The sequence below is a fragment of the Lepus europaeus genome, chromosome 15 (genome assembly GCF_033115175.1).
Source record: "Lepus europaeus isolate LE1 chromosome 15, mLepTim1.pri, whole genome shotgun sequence".
Lineage (NCBI taxonomy): Eukaryota > Metazoa > Chordata > Mammalia > Lagomorpha > Leporidae > Lepus > Lepus europaeus.
Genome location: NC_084841.1, coordinates 93,021,441 through 93,043,911, shown reverse-complemented (window position 1 = coordinate 93,043,911; position 22,471 = coordinate 93,021,441). Strand labels below are relative to the sequence as shown.

Genomic DNA, 22,471 nt, shown 5'->3' with positions numbered 1-22,471 from the left:
TTTTTGACAGGCAGAGTTAGACAGAGAGAGAGAGAGAGAGAGAGAGAGAGGTCTTCCTTCCGTTGGTTCACCCCCCCAAGTGGCTGCTACAGCCAACGTGCTGCGCTGATCCGAAGCCAGGAGCCAGGGGCTTCCTCCTGGTCTCCCATGTGGGTGCAAGGCCCAAGCACTTGGGCCATCCTCCACTGCCTTCCCGGGCCACAGCAGAGAGCTGGCCTGGAAGAGGGTCAACCAGGACAGAACCCGTACCCCAACCGGGACTAGAACCCGGGGTACCGGCGCCACAGGCAGAGGATTAGCCTAGTGAGCTATGGTGCCAGCCAAACCTGTCTTTAATTTCACTTTCTGAGAGCTTTGGGAAGCCCCCTTGTCTGTGCACCATGGATTACAAGCACAAATGCTTTCAGGGCCACGAGGGTGACAAACACGAGGACACTGGGTCCTTGCTGGGACCTGGGAGCCACAGAGAGGGGACTTGGAGGGCGACTGCTCCATTTGATTCCAATCGTTGCTGCCCTTGTGGACAAACAGGAACCCACTTGTCAAGTTTTCCCATTCTTTTATTTTTTTATTTGAGAGGCAGAGCTACAGAGAGAGAGAGAGAGGTCTTCCATCTGCTGGTTCACTCCCCAGATGGCCACAATGGCCGGAACAGCGCCGATCTGTAGCCAGGAGCCAGGAGCATCTTCCCAGTCTCCCATGCAGGTGCAGGGGCCCAAGGACTTGGGCCATCTTCTACTGCTTTCCCAGGCCCTAGCAGAGAGCTGGATCGGAAGTGGAGTAGCTGAGACACAAATGGCGCCCACTTGGGATGTCAGTGTCTCAGGCGTAAGCTTAGCCCCACTACGCCACAGCGCTGGCCCCAATATCTTCCCATTCTTAAATTCTTCTTGCTTGAAAATAATTGCAAACTTACAAAGTTGCAAAAATAAGACACAGTAAAAGGGCACCTATGTCCCCATGGAGATTCCTTTATTGTTAACAGCTCATCCCTTTAGCTTCTCTATGGGCACGTGTACACACATACACTCACACACATTCTCTCTCACACACACACACTCACACGCTCACACACACAAACACTTCTTGTTTCATGAACCATTCGCGTGCACGTTATATGTATCTTGGCTCTTTATTCCTAAGCTACCCCACTGTCTATCTCTCATGAAGAAAAACATGACACCACGCTACCTTTGAGCAGGGCCATCGCAACGGGACTCAGAAGGGAGAGTCAGGGGCCCCTCCCCAGAGCACCTGAGGGGCAGCCATCCGCACTGACACCCAACAGGTTGGAAACCATGGCACCACACGCCTGCCCTCCGTCGGTGAAAGCAATGCTCCAGCACGGGCGCGGCTGTTTGTGAACTCCATGTATGCACCAATCTACTCGCCTATCACGTGCCTGTGCAACATACACTTAAAGAACGGCACTCAGGGCCGGCGCTGTGGCCCAGCGGGGAAAGCCCTGGCCTGTAGCTCCAGCACCCCATATGGGCGCAGATTCGAGTCCCAGTTGCTCCTCTTCCAATCCAGCTCTCTGCTGTGGCCTGGGAAAGCAGTGGAGGATGGCCCAAGTCCTTGGGCCCCTGCACTCGTGTGGGAGACCCAGAAGAAGCTCCTGGCTTCTGGCTTCAGATCTGCTCAGCTCTGGCCATTACAGCCATTTGGGGAGTGAACCAGCAGATGGAAGACCTTGCTCTGTCTCTCGCTCACTCTCTCTGCCTCTGCCTCTCTGTAACTCTGCTTTTCAAATAAATAAAAAAACTCACTCTTAAAAAGAAGAACAGGATAAAACTAAGTCAAAGTTTTCCTCCTGCACTCCCAGGGTGCACCCTGCACCCTCCAGGGCCAGTGCCTTCCCACACAGGGACCACTGCTCCACGCCGTGCGGGCTGAACCGAGCAGGACCACCGCCACCCCCGAAGCCGAGCCTGGGCCTGCTCCCGCCAGCCTGCTCCGTCACCACCCACGGTGCTACTCCACCCGGTCCTCGGCCCACGGCACACACCTCGCGTGCTGATGTGTCTCCTGTCTCCGCCTCCCCCCCACCAGTGCCAGCTGCTGAAGTCAGGAGCCCGCTCGTCCTGTTCACGCCCAACTCTCAGCACCTAGGACAGGAGCTGCACCTGCAGGGAGCTCACCAGATACCTCCTGGGGTGGGGCCACCCAGCCGCCCCGGCTCCTGCTGCCCGGTCCCCCACGAGCTCCATGGGAAGACGCCGTCGCCCCTGCCTGCCACTGAGCAGAGCTTCACCTCACAGCTCTTCCGTGGAGGGCGAGAGGCTGAGAACAATCCAGTTCCTTGTGGAAGACCCAGGCCCGCAATCTCAAACATTGAACTTTGATAAATACATGAAACTACGTATCTTAACACATTTCTACTTAAAAAAACCAAAAAAACAAAAAACATCAATTGTAAGCTGAAGGAGCATCTTAACAGGCGGGCTCGGCTCCTCCTGGCAGGGGAGGGAGAGGGCCGAGGGGCGGGTACCTGATGGTGTCCCACACGTCGAAGCCGTCCAGGGGCTTGGTGCCGCCGGTGTGTGCACCCGCCAGCCGTGCGAGCGTCGGCAGCCAGTCGGAGATGTGCAGCAGCTCCCGGCTCTTCACGCCCTTCCGCTTCAGCAGGGGGCTGGCCACAAAGCCCACGCCACGCACGCCGCCCTCCCACAGGCTCCACTTCCTGCCGCGCAGGGGCCAGTTGTTGCCCCCGGCCAGAGTCTGTCCGCCGTTATCTGAAACACAACAGGACCTTGTCGTGAGCACATGGAAGCTTCCGGAACCCTAAGAGAGGTGCTGGTGTCAGCTCTATCGAACCTGCTCACTGAGTGACTGACAGACTGACTGAATCAATGAATGAGTGAATGATGAATGGATGTCACCAGGGCGTTAGACTGAGGCCTCTCCTGTGCATGTGACGAGACCACCACAGCCCACAAAGAACATTCCAGAAAGACTCGGCCCAACACCTGCCTGCCGTGCGCCCTCCCCCGGCCTCGCCCTGGTCAGAAACCCTCAGGGCCGGGGATTTCCGCCTCAGAGGAGCCCACGTGATCCTCCTCACATCACCTTAGGAGTCCCTGTGCCTCCACCACGCTGAGCACGTGGGCGTCCCTGTGGGTCAGGGGCCGGCAGGGGTGGTACCGCATATGTCGGTATTAACCGGTGCTTACGGAATGAAAGGGAAAACTCATACCTTCCCCCATACCAACCACATCTCCCGTACTAACCGCCTCTCCCCTACTAACCGCCTCTCCCGTACTAACCCCCTCTCCCGTACTAACCACCCTCTCCCGTACTAACCACCTCTCCCGTACTAACCCCCTCTCCCGTACTAACTACCTCTCCCATACAAACCACCCTCTCCATACTAACCATCTCTCCCATACTAACCACCTCTCCCATACTAACCACCCTCTCCTGTACTAACTATCCTCTCCCGTACTAACTACCTTCTCCTGAACTAACTACATTATCTCATACTAACCACCCTCTCTAATACTAACTACTCCCTCTTGTACTAACTACCCTCTCCCATACTACCTTAATACTAACTATCCTCTCTGATACTAACTACCCCCTCCTGTACTAACTACCCTTTCTAGTACTAACTACATGATCTCACACTAACTACCCTCTCCCATACTAACCACCCTAATACTAACCACCCTCTCTCGTATTAACTCCTTTCTCCCATACTAACTCCTTTCTCCCATACTAACTACCCTCACCTGTACTAACCACCACCTCCTGAACTAACTAGCCTCTCCTGTACTACCTCTCTAGAACTACCCTCTCCCATACTAATGACCCTTTCCCTCTCCAGTACTAACTAGTCTTCTCCCAAGCTCCCTTCTTCTGTTCTAACTACCCTGTCCCATACTAACTACTACTTCCTCAAGCTAGTACCCTCTCCTGCACTAACCACCCTCTCGCATGCTGGTAACCCTGCTCCCTCCTGATGCTGTGGTCAGTACAGACGTAACCAGAGGCTGGAGCAGCACACATCTGATATGAGACCTTTCAATCTAGCACAGGCCCTGGTGCCACACTGCATGCTTTGTGTAGATCCACACATGTCACCCAGCACAGCATGGGGCAAGTCCCCGTGAGCTGGGATCCACACGTGTCACCCACTACAGCACAGGGCATGTCCACGAGGTTTGGGATCCACACCTATCACCCAGCACAGCACGTGGCATGTTCCCGTGAGCTGGGATCCACACGTGTCACCCAGCATGGCACGTGGCACATCGACGTGAGCTGAGATCCACACGTGTCACCCAGCACAGCATGGGGCATGTCCACGAGGTTTGGGATCCACACCTATCACCCAGCACAGCACGTGGCATGTTCCCGTGAGCTGGGATCCACACGTGTCACCCAGCATGGCACGTGGCACATCGACGTGAGCTGAGATCCACACGTGTCACCCAGCACAGCATGGGGCAAGTCCCCGTGAGCTGGGATCCACACCTATCACCCAGCACAGCACGTGGCATGTTCCCGTGAGCTGGGATCCACACGTGTCACCCAGCACAGCACGTGGCAAGTCCCCGTGAGCTGGGATCCACACGTGTCACCCAGCACAGCACGTGGCACATCGACGTGAGCTGGGATCCACACGTGTCACCCAGCATGGCACGTGGCACATCGACGTGAGCTGAGATCCACACGTGTCACCCAGCACAGCATGGGGCAAGTCCCCGTGAGCTGGGATCCACACCTATCACCCAGCACAGCACGTGGCATGTTCCTGTGAGCTGGGATCCACACGTGTCACCCAGCACGGCACGTGGCACATCGACGTGAGCTGGGATCCACATGTGTCACCCAGCATGGCATGGGGCAAGTCCCTGTGAGCTGGGATCCACACGTGTCACCCACCACAGCACAGGGCATGTCCACGAGGTTTGGGATCCACACCTATCACCCAGCACAGCACGTGGCATGTTCCCGTGAGCTGGGATCCACACGTGTCACCCAGCATGGCACGTGGCACATCGACGTGAGCTGAGATCCACACGTGTCACCCAGCACAGCATGGGGCATGTCCACGAGGTTTGGGATCCACACCTATCACCCAGCACAGCACGTGGCATGTTCCCGTGAGCTGGGATCCACACGTGTCACCCAGCATGGCACGTGGCACATCGACGTGAGCTGAGATCCACACGTGTCACCCAGCACAGCATGGGGCAAGTCCCCGTGAGCTGGGATCCACACCTATCACCCAGCACAGCACGTGGCATGTTCCCGTGAGCTGGGATCCACACGTGTCACCCAGCACAGCACGTGGCAAGTCCCCGTGAGCTGGGATCCACACGTGTCACCCAGCACAGCACGTGGCACATCGACGTGAGCTGGGATCCACACGTGTCACCCAGCATGGCACGTGGCACATCGACGTGAGCTGAGATCCACACGTGTCACCCAGCACAGCATGGGGCAAGTCCCCGTGAGCTGGGATCCACACCTATCACCCAGCACAGCACGTGGCATGTTCCTGTGAGCTGGGATCCACACGTGTCACCCAGCACGGCACGTGGCACATCGACGTGAGCTGGGATCCACATGTGTCACCCAGCATGGCATGGGGCAAGTCCCTGTGAGCTGGGATCCACACGTGTCACCCACCACAGCACAGGGCATGTCCACGAGGTTTGGGATCCACACCTATCACCCAGCACAGCACGTGGCATGTTCCCGTGAGCTGGGATCCACACGTGTCACCCAGCATGGCACGTGGCACATCGACGTGAGCTGAGATCCACACGTGTCACCCAGCACAGCATGGGGCATGTCCACGAGGTTTGGGATCCACACCTATCACCCAGCACAGCACGTGGCATGTTCCCGTGAGCTGGGATCCACACGTGTCACCCAGCATGGCACGTGGCACATCGACGTGAGCTGAGATCCACACATGTCACCCAGCACAGCATGGGGCAAGTCCCCGTGAGCTGGGATCCACACCTATCACCCAGCACAGCACGTGGCATGTTCCCGTGAGCTGGGATCCACACGTGTCACCCAGCATGGCATGGGGGGCATCCACGTAAGCCGGGATCCCCGTGTGTCACCTGGCACAGCACTGGACACATCCATGAGAGCTGGGATCAGGCATGTCACCCAGCATGGCCCAGGGAGCATCCACGTGAGCTGGGCCCCACATCCGTGGAAAGAAAACCATCTCACATGTTTACGTAAAGCTCCCAAGCAGTGGAGACGTGGGCCTCGTCAGTACCTCTGGGACAATGTTTCAGCGTCCACACTGGTCACTGAGTTGACACTGTGCAGTGACCTGAGCACTATCAAGCGTGGAAGACTTCTCGGTGGTTTACAAACGTCCCTGCAAACAGAGCAGTGGGGAGAGGGGTTTGGGGGGGAAGACCCCCTCGCCACAGGAAAGCGAGAACTCCCACAGAGTGTGCAGAGCAGTGGGGGAGGGGGTTCTGGGGGGAAGACCCCTCCCCCAAGATGGTGAGATGAACGCCTACGGAGCGCAGACCCAGGGCAGAGAAAGTGGCTGCTCCCGTGCCCCAGGGCACAGGGGACATGGGTGGCGCCGAGTAGCTGAGGTTAGCGTCCCCCCACCCGGGTGAGGGCTCAGAGCTGGGACTGTGGAAGACGAGCAGGGCTGCCACTGTATGCTGGTGGCAGAATCGCGCCAGTGTCAGAGGTGACCCCGGAGACGCCTTCAACAGGACACTAGTTGGTGTGTTTGTTATACGGAGACATTTCCAAAAAATCTCTGTAATCCAAAAGAGCCTCGGGAGGGTAGTGTGGACGACCTGCTCCATGGTGTACAGCCATCTCCCCGTTACCACAGGGAGGTATACAGTCGTCCACTTCACCATGTCGAGGTATACTGCTGTCCTCCTCATCACAGGGAGGTAATACAGCTGTGCCCCTCACGACAGGGAGGTACACAGTCATCTCTCACCACAGGGAGGTACATAGTTGTCCCCTTCACCACACGGAGGTGTACAGCTGTCCCCCTCACCACAGGGAGGTATATGGTCATCCCCTTCACCACACGGAGGTACACAGTCATCTCTCACCACAGGGAGGTATACGGTCACCCCCTTCACCACACGGAGGTGTACAGCTGTCCCCCTCACCACAGGGAGGTATACGGTCATCCCCTTCACCACACGGAGGTGTACAGTCATCTCTCACCACAGGGAGGTATACGGTCATCCCCCTCACCACACGGAGGTACACAGTCATCTCTCACCACAGGGAGGTATACGGTCATCCCCCTCACCACACGGAGGTACACAGTCATCTCTCACCACAGGGAGGTATACGGTCATCCCCTTCACCACACGGAGGTGTACAGCTGTCCCCCTCACCACAGGGAGGTATACGGTCATCCCCTTCACCACACGGAGGTGTACAGCTGTCCCCCTCACCACAGGGAGGTATACGGTCACCCCCTTCACCACACGGAGGTGTACAGCTGTCCCCCTCGCCACAGGGAGGTATACGGTCACCCCCTTCACCACACGGAGGTGTACAGCTGTCCCCCTCACCACAGGGAGGTATACGGTCATCCCCTTCACCACATGGAGGTACACAGTCACCTCTCACCACAGGGAGGTATACGGTCACCCCCTTCACCACACGGAGGTGTACAGCTGTCCCCCTCACCACAGGGAGGTATACGGTCATCCCCTTCACCACACGGAGGTGTACAGTCATCTCTCACCACAGGGAGGTATACGGTCATCCCCCTCACCACACGGAGGTACACAGTCATCTCTCACCACAGGGAGGTATACGGTCATCCCCCTCACCACACGGAGGTGTACAGCTGTCCCCCTCGCCACAGGGAGGTATACGGTCATCCCCTTCACCACACGGAGGTGTACAGCTGTCCCCCTCACCACAGGGAGGTATACGGTCACCCCCTTCACCACACGGAGGTGTACAGCTGTCCCCCTCACCACAGGGAGGTATACGGTCACCCCCTTCACCACACGGAGGTGTACAGCTGTCCCCCTCGCCACAGGGAGGTATACGGTCACCCCCTTCACCACACGGAGGTGTACAGCTGTCCCCCTCACCACAGGGAGGTATACGGTCATCCCCTTCACCACACGGAGGTACACAGCCACCTCTCACCACAGGGAGGTATACGGTCACCCCCTTCACCACACGGAGGTGTACAGCTGTCCCCCTCACCACAGGGAGGTATACGGTCATCCCCTTCACCACACGGAGGTGTACAGCTGTCCCCCTCACCACAGGGAGGTACATAGTTGTCCCCTTCACCACACGGAGGTACACAGTCATCTCTCACCACAGGGAGGTATACGGTCATCCCCTTCACCACACGGAGGTGTACAGCTGTCCCCCTCGCCACAGGGAGGTAGGTATACGGTCATCCCCTTCACCACACGGAGGTACACAGCTGTCTTGCCACCACCCGGGGGAGGTATCAGCTGCCTCCCCCTGCCCACAAGGAACACGTTGCGAGACCACCTGCAGATGCCTGGAGCTGCAGACAGAACTCAACTCCACGGGCCGTTTCTCCCTGAACACTCACGCCTATGGTGAAGTCGGAGTTCTCCATCGGGCACAGCGAGAGACGGCCAACAGCAGCTAAGACGACGGTGACGATGACGTGGAACTCACTGTAGCTGCGCACGGGAGTAAAGGGCGACCACAGCCCGGGCAGGAGGAGGGGGCTCAGGGCGGGTCTGATGTAGAACGCGGCAGCCGTTTCCACTTCCTATTTTCAGACCACGGCCATGGGTGACAGAAACTGCAGAAAGGGAAACCACGGACAGGAGGGACCACAGCACATAAAGTCTGTTCCCGAAATCGCAGACTGCTCAGAACCAAGGAAGCACACGGGAGAAGAGAACCAGCGTTTGGTGACGAGCACTGGCTACGCACCGGGCACTGCGGGAAATTTTCATGTATGTGGTTGAGAGACAGAAAGTTCCCACCGCTGGTTCACTGCCCAAATACCAGGAACTGCTGGGGCCAGACCAGGCTCAAACCAGGAGCCAGAACCCAACCCGGGTCTCTCACATGGGTGCTGGGACCCGCTACTCGAGCCATCACCACTGCCTCCCAGGGTGTGCAGAGCTGGACACGGGTAACAGGCCCGAGATGCAGGCACCTGAACTGCTAAGCCGGACACCTGCCCAGCACCGCTGTGGCTCCTGGTATGTTTTCAGGCCGGGGTTGGACAGACCCAAAGCCTGATGCTGGCTACTGGCTGGCTGTATTCCTTGAGCACTAGGCCCCTTGGGACCCTCACCCCAAATGAGGAGACCCGGCCCCTCCCTCCTGTGCTGCCTGGGAATGAAATGACACCATTTACAACGAGCACATGGCGGGGCGTAGGCCACAGCCTCGGTGCTCAGTCAGCTGCAGTGGCTCTGTTGTTTCAATGTTTACATAAACCCAAATGCTGGGTCAGATAACTGCTTCATTGCTTAAAAAAATGTGGTGTGAAGAGGCCCAACAGCTGGGGAGTGGCAAGGTGGGGATTCCCACAATGTGCGTCTCCCTGGGCGACAGTAACCTGGGCACAGCACACATCTTCCCACGGGGTGGCAGGAGAACGGGTCCAGTTCCCTCCAGGAGCCTGGGCTGCCGCTTACGAGTACGAAACTGAAGAGCTGGGGCCGCGCTGTGGTGCAGCCGGCATCCCGTACAAGTCAGTCCCATGTTAACTCCCGGCTCTATGCCTGGGAACGCAGTGGAAGACCGCCCAAGAGCTTGGGCCCTGCCACCCGCGTGGGAGACCCGGATGCAGCTCCAGGCTCCTGGCTTCACCGTGGCCCAGCCCCAGCTGCTGCAGACACCTCGGGAGGGAACCAGCAGATGGAAGGTCTCTTGCGTGCTCACTCTTCCTATAATTCTGCTTTCAAATAAATAAACAAACATAGGAACTCCTTCCTAGGGGGGAAGGAAGGAGACTACAAGGCCACTCCAGGCAGTCCTGATGCAGGTCGCGGGTGGTCCCTGTACTTTCTGCAATGGGGCTGAGTGGAGACATGGCCGGGACCAGATGAAGGTAAACTCCCCAGTGCACGGGGTGGGATGCTGGGGCAAATGGCCTTGTCGTCTGACACCAGAGACCTAAGGGGCTTTCCTCTCCTCTCACCACTTCTCTTCCCAACAGACACTCAAGACTGGAGCCTCCGCCCAAGCCGGCTTAGGAGAGCCACGATCCATTTCACAGCCGGGCTCGCAGCCCTGGGCACACAAACCAGGAGGGCGCCATCTCCAGACAGGCGCCGTCTCCACGCTGAGAGCACCGTGCAGCGAAGCAGTCGCCTGTGACCAGAGCACCTCAGCTGGAAGGAAGCAGCCACACTGGAATGGCACACAGAGCCCGGGGCTGGGACGGAACCTGCCCTGCAGAGCCGTGAGCCACACGGCTCCCAGCTGTGCCCACTCTAAGCAGGCAGCCGTCCCTGAGCCGTTACACGACCTGCCCATCAGCTCCGCACACTCGCCCGTGCCCAGCAGCACACACAGCGGGACAGCGGTGGGGGGAGCAAGCGTGCAGCAGGAGAAGGCTGTCTGGGGTCTGATGCTGGGGGCAGCCCTGCAGCTGTGACTCAGAGGACGATCCTCCGGGCCACGGACAGAACGTGGCCGCCGCCATCTCCTTTAGGGAGGGCGTGGGCGCAGGGAGCATGGCTGTTTCTGCCGTTAGCTCAGCGGGATGTTTTTGCCATTAGCAACGACCGGCGGTTCTTCCATCGGTTTTCCATGTGGCTTCCTCAATCGGCTTTTCAACAGCCCTCCAGGGAAGCACTGTCAGCGGACACACCTGCGGCTCCTGGGGCCTTATCCGGCAGCCAGCTGCAGACGTGGCTGGAGCAGGCAGCCATGCGGCCCCGCTGGGCCTCTGGCTGGGGCCAGCCACTGCTCAGCAGAGGGGCACAAGCCCCAAGAGGGTTAAAGGTGCACATCGACTGGTTCAGGCTGCTCCCTCAAGAGCTCGACACACACTGGATGGCAGCCACAGCGAGGGAAAAGCGAGCTCCCTGGAAGCAGGTAGGAGCGAGGGCTTCCCGTATCAGGGGTCCCCGACCCAACCTGAAAAGACAACAGGCCACGGCCGCGTCGGACCCGTTCGCCCCGTCTCCTCTCCTAGCTTGCTTTTTGGCAAACATTGGTTTCCTAAGATTCCATTTACAGCTGAAATTTCTGTTTCATTTCCTGGCTGACTCCGGAGAAGACGTCCTGCTCGAAATGCCTCTGGCACGTGAAAGCCATGACGAGGCGCTCTCCCGGGAAGTCCCGCGCCAGCCACGTCTTGGCAGAGGGAGAACCGAACCCTAAGACCTCTGCAGTCTGCGAGAGAAACGCCAGTGCTGCCACACGCAGACTGCACATCTCACCTCCCTGCCCACTGCTGAGCAGAAACAACGGTGAGAGTCACGGGGAGGCATCGGTTCGCCACAGGTCTGAGCAGAGCACGAAGATGGGGCGCACAGCCTCACCTAAGCCCGGCCGAGGACACGGCAACAGTGCAGTAGCGCTCCACTCACGCTTCCCCTCCCTCTGCTCCCGGTATTTTATGCCCAATGAGCCTGCGATTCTGCCAGCTCCGACTATCTCGGCCCCCACCACCGGGCTCCCACACACCCCCAGTAGGTGTTTGGAAAGCCGCAGACCAATCACCCACAGCTGTGTTTGATGGCCCGCCTGCTTGTCAGTCAGGAGCAGGTGCAAACGTGGTGCCCGCCTGCTTGCCAATCAGGAGCAGGTGCAAACGTGAGCTGAGCAGAGAGTCTTCTCCCGGGCCCCACCTGCTGTGGGCACCAACGCCCAAGACATCAACCCCATAAAGGCACCGTGTGTTCAGTCACAGAGAACTTGCCCCTCCCCGGCGCCGGGACTTGAGGGCATTCAGGGAGGTCGTGGGAAAAATGTGCCATCATTCAGCTCCAGTCTCCATGAACTGCTCGAAGCTCCGCAAGAGTCAGGCCCTCTCGTGCCAACCCTGCCCCAGCCAGGTCGGCTCCAGCACCTGCAGGGCCTCTCCCCTCCTTTCTGCCTGGCCTGACATCACCTCCTCCGTGCACCTGCTGTGCAGGTCCCAGGTCGGCCTCTTCTCTCCGCTGCACTCTGGCTGCACCCACATGTCCCTCCCCAACCCCAGGTGCCCCGTACATTGCTGATCCACCATCCATGGCTGAGCTACCCCCAACTCGGCTTGTCAGCGGTGAGAAAGTTCCTTGCTGCTTGCACTCCCAGGCCCCAGGGAGAGGCTCAATGACTTGGGATGGGGGTTGGGGAGCAAATCACCCAAGTACAGGGAGAGGCACTGAAAACGAACTCTGCTCTCCCTGCAGCTCGTCCTGAGCCTTCGACTCGACCTGGACTCTCGACAGCAGGTCCACACACAGCTGGGAGCTCCTGGGCCCCGAGAAGCCCCTACAGCGCGTGCTGGTCCAGTCTGGCGCCCGGTCAGCTGTGCCAGCCCTGGCCTGCAGGGGAACACTCACGCCTCTACACAGCTCTCTCCAGGGTCGGCCAGAGCCAGGGGCTCCGTGAAAGTGGCTGTGGCAGGACGGACAGGTGCTGTCACATGGAGTCAGGGAGGAAGGCGGTCCTGCAGCAGCCTCTCGGAGGGGCTGAAGCCAGGAGGACGGACAGAGGCATCCCAGGACCAGCAGCGAGAGCAGGGCGGGCCCAGCTGCACATCCGACTGCGCAGCGTCCGTGTCAAGTTCCTTCAATAGAGACTAATGAGGAGGAGGGTCATCCACACGGGCTCAGAGAACACGCTGCTAGAAACTCAGACACGCACTTCACAACCGCCTGGCACCAATACAGCGAGGGCTCCACGCTGCCGGCCCCCAACTCCCTGAGGGGCCCCCTTCAGAACACTGCTCCGGGAACTAAGCTGGACAATGACCAGATGTAAACGGGACGGTCCCTCATGGTTCCGTGGCCGCCACGGCCCTTCTCCACGGTCCCTGGGGGCCAGGTTACTCAGGCCCTGGAACATTAGCGGGTGACAGGCGTTAAGCTGTGGGCTCGGAGCCTGAGCATCCTCATCTGGATATGAGGACACCATATCCGAGCCACAGATGAGCTCGGTCGGTCCCGGGCCCCCTGACGATGACAGGGACCAGCGACAGCAGCAGCAGGTGCACCGGGCAACCCCCCGGTTATTTACTTGGCACATACTGGAGCCAGGTGTTTCAGCCACGCTCCACCCCAACAGCATCCTCAACAGAGAGCCCAGGTCGCCCTCCCTGCAGGCAACTTCCCGCGAGCCATGAAACCCTAACAAACTGTGACTGGCTTGGCTTTGCTATTATTTGGGGAGACCCTGGGGGACTCGTGTCAGTTTCTATGCATTTCAATAAAGCACAACAGCCCTCAGGGAACAAGGCACAGCCCCCACGGCGTGGAATTCGCTAAGCCTCAGAGGCTGGACACTGACGCAGATGCTCATCTGGATGTCGGTGGGGGGCAGGAGGTTCGCAGCCCCTGAGGCAGACAGAGCTCCTCCTGCTGGGGCACAGCCGGGCGCTCAGCAGACTCCAGCTCTGCGCGGGGAGCTCGGCCAGGGGAGTGCACCTGCCTGGCTGGGCCCTGGATTCCCAGGCTTGGGCTGGGCAGCCAGACACTGCGTGGTTGATGCAGCCACCAGCAGAGTTGAGGACAAAGGGAGACAGATAGTCAGGGAAAGGTCAACATCAGAAATGGATGGGGATTAAATAGAAAGGTGACCGTAACAGGTGTAGGAAAACATCTCCCCATTTAACAGCACCGACGCCGTTGCATCCAAGGACCAAGGACGAGACGCCAGGACATGTTCTCTCTCCTTTAAAGCTACTTCAGGACAAAAACGACCCAGAAGTTGGCTCAGGGACTGGAAACATCTGTCTTCCAACAGCTGCGATGGAACCGAGAACCAGGGCCTAACTTATTACACACTGGGAGGTAGGTGGCTTTTTTCTGCACTGCAGATGCTCAGGTAGCACAGAGCCTGCAGGTCTCCGGATGGAAGTCGTCAGCCGAGCGCCAGGTGCCCTGGGCCCAGGAGAGCGGGCCTGCACCTCCCATTCTGAACCCCTAAGCAGTTCAGGGAGCAGACCTGGGGAGCAGGTCCTGGCAGACACCAGGAGCAAACGCTCGCCCTCTCCTTCCTGGTGACAACACCCTTGCAGAGAACACTCGTCGGCTTTACGGTGACCGTCAGGGAAAATCCTGCTTCCCCCCACCCCAGGGAGCATTTCTGCTGACTCGGGCGGGAACCCCGTAGACCCAACACCTGCTCATCCTTCTGCGAGAGACGAGAAGAGCAGTGGGGGAGAGCTTGAAGCAGAGACCACGTCCTCGCTGGATCTGCTTCCTAAGCCAAAGACATGTTTTCAGGGTCACTCAGAACAATCGATACACCAGCCCGAGGGCACAGGCCCTCTGCCTCCCCAGGGCTCTGCTCTGGAGCTGTGCCAAGGCTGCAGGCCAAGCTGAGCACCGGAGAGGCACGCAGACGTCCCACTAGCACGGCTGGCTCGGCCCTGCAAAGAACGACCAGGAAGCAGGCCCGAAACAGCACAAACAGAATCCACTCGCTCCACCAGGACAGCCGGCGGCTGGTGCCAAGCATTCCAGACTCCCAAGGAGAGGATCCCCTTGGAGCCACAGTGCACGTCTGCCCAAGGCCTTGGCAAAGCAAACTGTGCGTCCCCAGATCCTGGTCCCACCGCCCACACGGGGCAGCAGAGTCCTGTGATCAGGGTGTGCACAGTGGGCGGGAGGGTGGGAGCTGGCAACCCCAGACACCCCAGCAGGAGAATGGCCCCATAATGAGGGTCGCTGGAGGGAGGCAGGCCCGACTCTGCATAACCAGAGATGTCACAGTGGAGACAAAGCTGTGCAAGGCCAGGCACTGGGACAGAGAGCAGCCCAAACAATCCAACAAACCAGAACAGGTAGCCCTGGGCAAACACCAGATGGCACAGAGAGCTGGGATCAGAGGCCAGCCAGGCACCGGGACAGAGAGCAGCCCAAACACTCCAACAAACCAGAACAGATGGCCCTGGGCAAACACCAGGAGGCACAGAGAGCTGGGATCAGAGGCCAGCTCAGTGCCTGCACGGCCTCCCCGGGGACTCGGATGGTGCACCAGGTCTGGCTTCCTAATTTCCTAGCAGGCAGGAAGATGTATGGTAGGGAGCTTCAGTGGTTAGGGTTGGCCTCTATAGAAGGAAGTGGAAGAGAGAAAAACAGCCAAGGGAAATGAAAAGCAGGCCACAAATCAGAAAGGCAGAAAGTTCCTGCAGGTCAGCAGGTGCCTCCTGGGCCCGACATCCCCCAGGGCCTGAGCACAGACTCTCTTGTCCCTGGTGGTCTCCTCTCACCTGGCGGGCAGGCAGGGCACAGGTGCATGGCCCCAGGTGGACAGTCCACAGACAGATGACCTAACGGGTTCAGCTTCCACCGTCACTCAGAGTGGGTACCAGGAGACAGCAGAGCAAAGCAGGAAAACCTGGCCATGGCCCTGGGGGATGGAGAGGGCGACAGATGTGGGGGGTCCAAGCACAGAAGGGCTGCGCCCGAGCCCTGGAGGACGCTGGGGCAGAGGAGGGCACCCAAGACTCCCTGCCCCTCCCTGTGCCTGGAGGGCACTGTGGCTCCAATGACAGGGCGCACTGGGTGACGAAGGCAGCTGGGGGGGCAGCCCCCAGTGTGGAAGCAGCTGTGAATGTCTTCTGCTCTCTGTTGAGGAGAGCACAGCCGTGTACAGAGTTGGCATGGAGATGGTGAGCAAGCAGGTGGCAGCACAGCCCAGGCAGGGGCAGGGGTGTCAGCCACAGGGCGCTCCCTCCCCCAGCCCCAGTGCCTACTCCCTGGGGGACCACAGTGACCGGGACAGCCTGCACGCACAGAGGTGCCACCCCCTTCCCCACAGGACAGGGCTCAGCCGTAGGAGAAGAGACGCCAGCCCCGTGCCTGGCTTCCACGTCACAGTGCGACTGTGTGGGCCTCACGGCCAGAGGACGCGTTGGCCTCGGGTACGGGGTCCCGTTCAGCTGTTCAGTAGAGGAACCCACTGTTGCTGCTGTCCTGTATGTTCTGATGTGGGGATACGTGAGCCGCAGACCTGCACTTCATCTCTACACAACAGGGCTAAAGTGGCTGGAAACGCCCTGGAACGCGGAGTTTGCCTCTGTCTCCTGGGCCACAAGCCTCTCCAGCCGAACCCCACTTCTCACAGCAAGTCTCGGGGAGTGCTTCTCCCACTGCCCACAGATGGATTCACACGGCTGAAATGGATCACACAATGCTGCCACCCTCCACAGGCTCCCAGGCAGCAGCACAGCTTGCTGGGCCACCAGGTGCTGGGTGGGCTGTGTCCCCTTCCGGAAGCTCCAGGGCAATCCGCTTCCTGGCCTGTCCAGCTTCCAGGGCGTGTGCGTGTTCTGCGGTCCACGCCCCTTCCTCCGCCTGCCAGGCCAGCCTTGGTGGTGGAGCCCTTCTGCCATCACAGTCCCGCGGCCCCCACTCCGGCCTCCCTCTCCCCCGTTTAAAGATACACGCAGCTTCACTGATCCAACAGCACGATCCAGCGTAGTCTCCCCTTCTCAAAGTCCACTCACTGCCCACCTCAGCTGGGTCTGCAACCAGGAATCCCCTGTACCACAGAACATACCAGAGCCACACGTTCCAGGCTCCAGGACGGGAATGTGTGTGGGGGCGGGCAGCACTGCACCCTGCACAACCATGGTGACCACGGGCACGCATCCCAGGGCTGCCTCAGTTTCTGGATCACAGAACAACGCCGTACGAATGGAACGACCCAGCTTTACGACCTGTTCAAAGCTATGCTTGTCATGACGCCGTGGCACTGGAATACAGAGCCCAGGAGAAGAACCGCATCTGGCTGGTCCTTTGATGTTCGCAAAGGAGCTACACAAGCCAGTGAGAGGAAAGATACTGCAAGAATCATGCTAGAGTGAGTGGGATCTATGTGCTAACGACAAAGACAAAACGGAAAGAACAACCTTGACCAACTCCTAGCTCACAGTTTACATAAAAGTTAACATGTGGGTCACTTTAGAACTCGATAACAAAAGACAAAGAACTCAAGCAATTAATAATATAGAGGCGCTGTGGCGTAGCAGGTGGAGCTGTGGCCTGCAGCACCTGCATCCTGTGTGGATTCCGGTTTGTGTCCCGGCTGCTCCACTTCCTATCCAGCTCCCTGCTAATGTGCCTGGGAAAGCAATAGAAGATGGCCCACATGCTTGGGCCCCTGCACCCACATGGGAGACCCAGATGAGGCTCCCAGCTCCTGGCTGGGCCCCTGCAACCATCTGAGGAGTGAACCACCAGATGGAGGATCGATGTCTCTCTTTCTCTCTGCCTCTCCTTCTCTGTAACTCTTTCAAATAAGTACATAAATCTTAAAAAAAAAATAATAAAAAAAAATCAGGCAAAGGATTTAAGTAGTTATTTTTCTAAAGAACACACACAAATGGCCGGCATCGTGGTTCACTTGGCTAATCCTCCGCCTGCGGCACCAGCTCTCTGGGTTCTAGTCCTGGTTGGGGCGTCGGGTACTAGTCCGGGTTGATCCTCTTCCAGTCCAGCTCTCTGCTGTGGCCCAGGAGTGCAGTGGAGGATGGCCCAAGTGCTTGGGCCCTGCACCCGCATGGGAGACCAGGAAAAAGTACCCGGCTCCTGGCTTCGGAGCGGTGCAGAGCCGGCCGTAGCGGCCATTAGGGGAGTGAACCAACAGAAGGAAGACCTTTCTCTCTGTCTCTCTCTCACTGTCTATAACTCTCTCTCTATGTCTCTTTCTCTCTCTCTCTCACTGTCTAACTCTGCCTAGCAAAAAAACAAAACAAAAAAAAGAATACACACAAATGGACAATGAGAACATGGGAGATACAAAGTAACACGTGAAGGAGATGCCTTTCCACACCAGGGAGGATGACACTAATCAAAATGACAATGACAAGTGGCCGAGGGGGAGGAGTCACACGGGGCAGCTTCCTTGCTGCCTGTTGGTGGCTCCAGAGTTTCCAAGAGGCCCAGCAGTTCCAGTCCCAGGAGGAGAAAGGAAAAATGCGCCCACGTGAAAACCTGCATCCCCAATCATAGCAGCATTATTCCTGACAGCCCCCCGAACGTGGAAACAATCCAACTGTCCACAACTTGATGAATGGCACAGAATGTACGTAATGAAACAACTCTTACTCACCAGGGACGGGGCGGGCAGTACAGATCCCCGCTGTCAAAGGATGAACCTTGAGATTATTATACTCAGTGAAGGATGTCAGACACAAAGGACCCGCATCGCAGGACGCATGAACAGGAAACACCCACAGCAGCAGAATCTACAGAGGCAGGAAGTAGAGACTGACAGCTGCTGGGAGGGGAGGGCCTTGGGTGCCTGCTAACAGGATTGCTTTGGGAGGTGATAAACATGTTCTGGAATCAGATTTTGGTGGTGACTGCACAACTTCGTGACAATACTGAAAACCAGGGAACGGCATGTTTCAAAAGGAGAAATTTTATGGAATCTCAATTATATCTCAGTAAAACAACACCGTGCATGAAAAATGAAAAATAAACACGGATCAAAGACCTACATGAAAGCTGAAACCATGAAACCTTACAGGAAAACACAGAATGTCTTTGTGACTCGCTCATGGTCCAAGGCTTCTTGAAGCCAACAACTCTCTGTGCATGTGTGTCTAGAAGCTGCTGAGAGCCATGACGGCATAAGAGGACACACAGCGCAGCCGTCACCCAGCTCCCGAACACCCACCCGGTGGGCTTGGTCCTCGGAGGCGAGGCGCGGAAGGAGAAGTCCCACAGACAGAACAGGAGGCGTTCGCTCTGCTTCTCGGGAATGCACAGGGCTGCGCTGGCCCCTCCCCAGCCCCACGTCCACACCAGAGCTTCTAGGACCCGCCCAGGGTCTCTGCTCTGTCCGCCACGCTGCCGTGGCTCCTCCCTCCCTTCTCGCACAGACCCCTGCGTTCACACCGCAGTTCCCTGCTGGGCCTCCCCTGGCCGGCCGAGGGGACAAAACGTGCACCTGGCACATGCATCCCAACATTCTGCTTGGACACTTCCTGCAGGCACCAAAGGCGCTGCTCCGCTGTCTGTTCCACTGCCGGCTTCCTGGACGCCTAAACACGGAATCAAGTGGAAAATGACTTCACGGTAGATAAGAGGTCACCGGAGTCTTCCATGTTCCATGTATGAAAACATGTTAACCCCATCGGGCAGGAAACGCTGTACGCGTGACCCCTTGTTTTTGTTTTTTTGACAGGGAGAGTGGACAGTGAAAGAGACAGAGAGAAAGGTCTTCCTTTGCCGTTGGTTCACCCCCCAATGGCAGCCGCAGCTGGCGCATCGCGCTGATCCGAAGCCAGGAGCCAGGTGCTTCTCCTGGTCTCCCACGCGGGTGCAGGGCCCAAGCACTTGGGCCATCCTCCACTGCACTCCCGGGCCACAGCAGAGAGCTGGCCTGGAAGAAGGGCAACTGGGACAGAATCTGGCGCCCCGACCGGGACTAGAACCCAGGGTGCTGGCGCCACAGACGGAGGATTAGCCTATTGAGCCGCGTTGCCGGCCTGTTTTTTCATTTCCATACAGTCTCAGCACGGCATGTCTGTGAGTTCTGACAGACAGTGACGAAACCACCACCACAGGCAGCATCGGGAACATTCTGGAACATTCTTTCTCTCAGCAGACTGTGTCTGAGACTCGTCGGTGCAGAGCCTGCGCCAGTAGTCCAGGACACTGCTGAGTCCACGGTGCTGTGCGTCCCCTGGGCGATAGGCATCTGGTTTCGTCCAGTTCTGAGCAGCTCTGATAAAGCGGCTGCAAACACAACCCCCGTGCTTCCTGTCTGTCCACCCGCGGCTCTCAGCAGCTGGGCTATGGCGTGAGCGCGGTTTTCCCTGAGCTCACCCTGCGCGTGTGCAATTCCCGAGCTCCCTGGATCGGCTCAAGCGCCACCCCCCCACCCCCAACCCCGGGCAGCACCTGCGCTCTTCCTCCTCTCCTGCAGGGATCCAAGCACACACAGGACAGGCCCATGCCCCGGGCTCTGCCGACACCTTCCTCTGCCCACTCTGCAGACCCACCCGGGATGGCAGCATCTTTGCTTCTGGGCCCCGGCAGGGAATTTCAGACTACGTGTGCCAGTCCTAGAATGGCCGTCCTGGTTGCTGCCGCCTTTTTGGTTTCTCATTTCTACTTCTCTGCTGAAAGTTCTGCTTTTTCATCTGTTCCAAGAGCATCTGACGCTGCCTCGCAGGGCTCGGCCACGATGTCCCCTCACACACACACACAGGGAGACCGCGGACCTCGGCCTGTGCTGGGCCCCTCGCTTCCCACCCCTTGCCACACAGGAGGACAATTACAATGGGGAGGGGACCCCCGCCACCCCCTGGGCACCTGAGGGGTGCTGGACAGCTGCACAGCGAGCAGCCGGCCTGAGACACCTGGGACAAACCCAGCTGCCCCCGGGATGGCTGCACACCGGGTCCTGCTTTGCTTTTCTGGCCTGAGGGTGCACAGACCCAGCTAACACTCAGCCAGCCCGGCAGGGTCACGGACACCTGGCGCGACCGGAGACCGCATCTCACTTGTTTTGTCTGGGAACTCTACCTTGTGTTACAAAAGATCTCGCAGCCCTGGCCTCCCTCCGTCTCCCCGCCGGCCAGCCGCTGGGACCATATTTTGTCGCTTATCTAACACAAAATAAACAGAGCAATCTGGAGCTAATTTAAGTGGTTTGCCGTATCAGGATACAGCTGGGAAAGATTTGAAGAAGAAAGCTGTTGGGGAACAATGGTGCTGTGCAGGGGGGGGGGGGGGGGGGAGGAAGGCTGTGCAGACGCCTGGCAGCCCTGGGCCCGGGCGGAGCCCCCAGCAAGGCTGCTCTGAGCTCCCCCTGGGCATCGGGGCCACCAGCCTCCCAGGAGCCCCTCTGCAGGGCTCCCAAGCAGCCGGGCCGAGGAGCCGCACACGAGCGGACGCCACTTGGCATCTCTGCACTGCCGGCCAGGACGCGGCTTCTTTCTGACGCGCATGCGCCCTGGCTCAGGAGGCCAGCAAGGCCGCAGAGCAACATCTGTTTTTGACATCCACTTCTCCTACGCTGCAGGCTGGGTGGATTTTAACTCCTTGGGGGCCGCTGGCTAGACCCTGAATTTCCTGGTGCAACTTGACGGGGGCGAGAGGGCTCGAGAGAGTTAACCCAACTCCGAGCTGCCCTGGACAGCACTCGCAAATGCTTTAAATATTAAACCCGAAGCCCCACTGGGGTCGAGCTCTAGACCAAGATCCAACTGAGACGGCCAACTGTGCAGTCCCCCAAGGCAGTGACATTTCACGCACAGATCACGGAGCCAGAAGCGCGGGCACTCGGGCTCTGTCTACACTGGCCCCTGCGGAAGCTTTCTGGGCCAGAGCTCTCTGGTGGGGACCAGAGGCCCTTGCCGTCTCCCTCCTCGGTCAGTGATGATGTGGGCCGAAGGTCAGGGTTTCCTTTCACAGACACCTTAAGTCTCTCAAGAAACAAGTCCATGTATCCGAGAAGAGCTTTAAAGGCTAGCCTGTCTCCATGCTCTAACGTAAGAGGCTGCCATAAGGCTCACTAAGAAACAAATGATACAGAAATTAAACACACCGATGCTTTGTTGGTCCCTGCTCCCTCGACTGTGGTATCACACGTCTAAAATGATCATCCAGACCCCACCTTCCACCAGCGTTCCCAGACAGAACTGAGACAAAAATCTCAGGGCACAAACAGGCAGAGACGGGGGCAGGGGTTTCAACGGGCAGGAAACAACGAAACTTTCCGTAAGATGGGCTAGGAACACGAGAGGGAGGCTGGGAAATCCATTTAACGCCTCTTCTATTTGTAGACCGAGTTCAGACAATGATCACTTCAGAAATACCCGAGCCTGCTGAAGTAAGCAAACAAAACCACCAAAAATGTAAAACCTCTCCAGAACAGCTCTCCAACAGCAGCGTGCAGAACCCTCTAGAAGCAGAACCCTCTAGAAGGAGAACAATCTAGAAGGCTTGTGAAGGCACAGATTGCTTGGTGCCACCCCCAGGGTTTCTGGCTCAGGGAGGGACCTGGAATCTGCCTCTCTCACAAGTTCCCAGATAGGGGTAATGCGGCTGCTCCCAGTCCCACAATCTGAAAACCAACGTGAGACAGAGAGAGGGAAGAGAGGGAGGGAGGGAGGGAGTTGAGAGAGAAGGAAGGAGAGAGAGAGAGGGAAGGAGAGAGAGCGAGCGAGCACGCTCTCATTACACGAAAGGCAACGGCTTCCCTCTTGAGCCTTTCATTCTTGGTCTTTTGAGGCACTGGTCATGTGGCCTGAAAGACCCGAGCAGAAACGAACGGATCGTGGATGGCTGCAGAGTTCTCAGGACGGCCACCCCAAGAGAGGACAGCTCGGCCTCCCCTTCTGTGAGGGTTAAATCAAAAC

General features: G+C 58.2%; 1 protein-coding gene across 1 annotated transcript in view; it reads right to left on the bottom strand.

Moving 5' to 3' along the window:
* Positions 1–22,471, bottom strand: part of ARSB (arylsulfatase B) — a 149,826-nt gene that overhangs the window by 61,545 nt on the left and 65,810 nt on the right. The window contains exon 5 of the mRNA XM_062212520.1: positions 2,492–2,735. Coding sequence (XP_062068504.1) covers positions 2,492–2,735 — 244 coding nt within the window. The remainder of the gene's footprint in view (positions 1–2,491; positions 2,736–22,471) is intronic.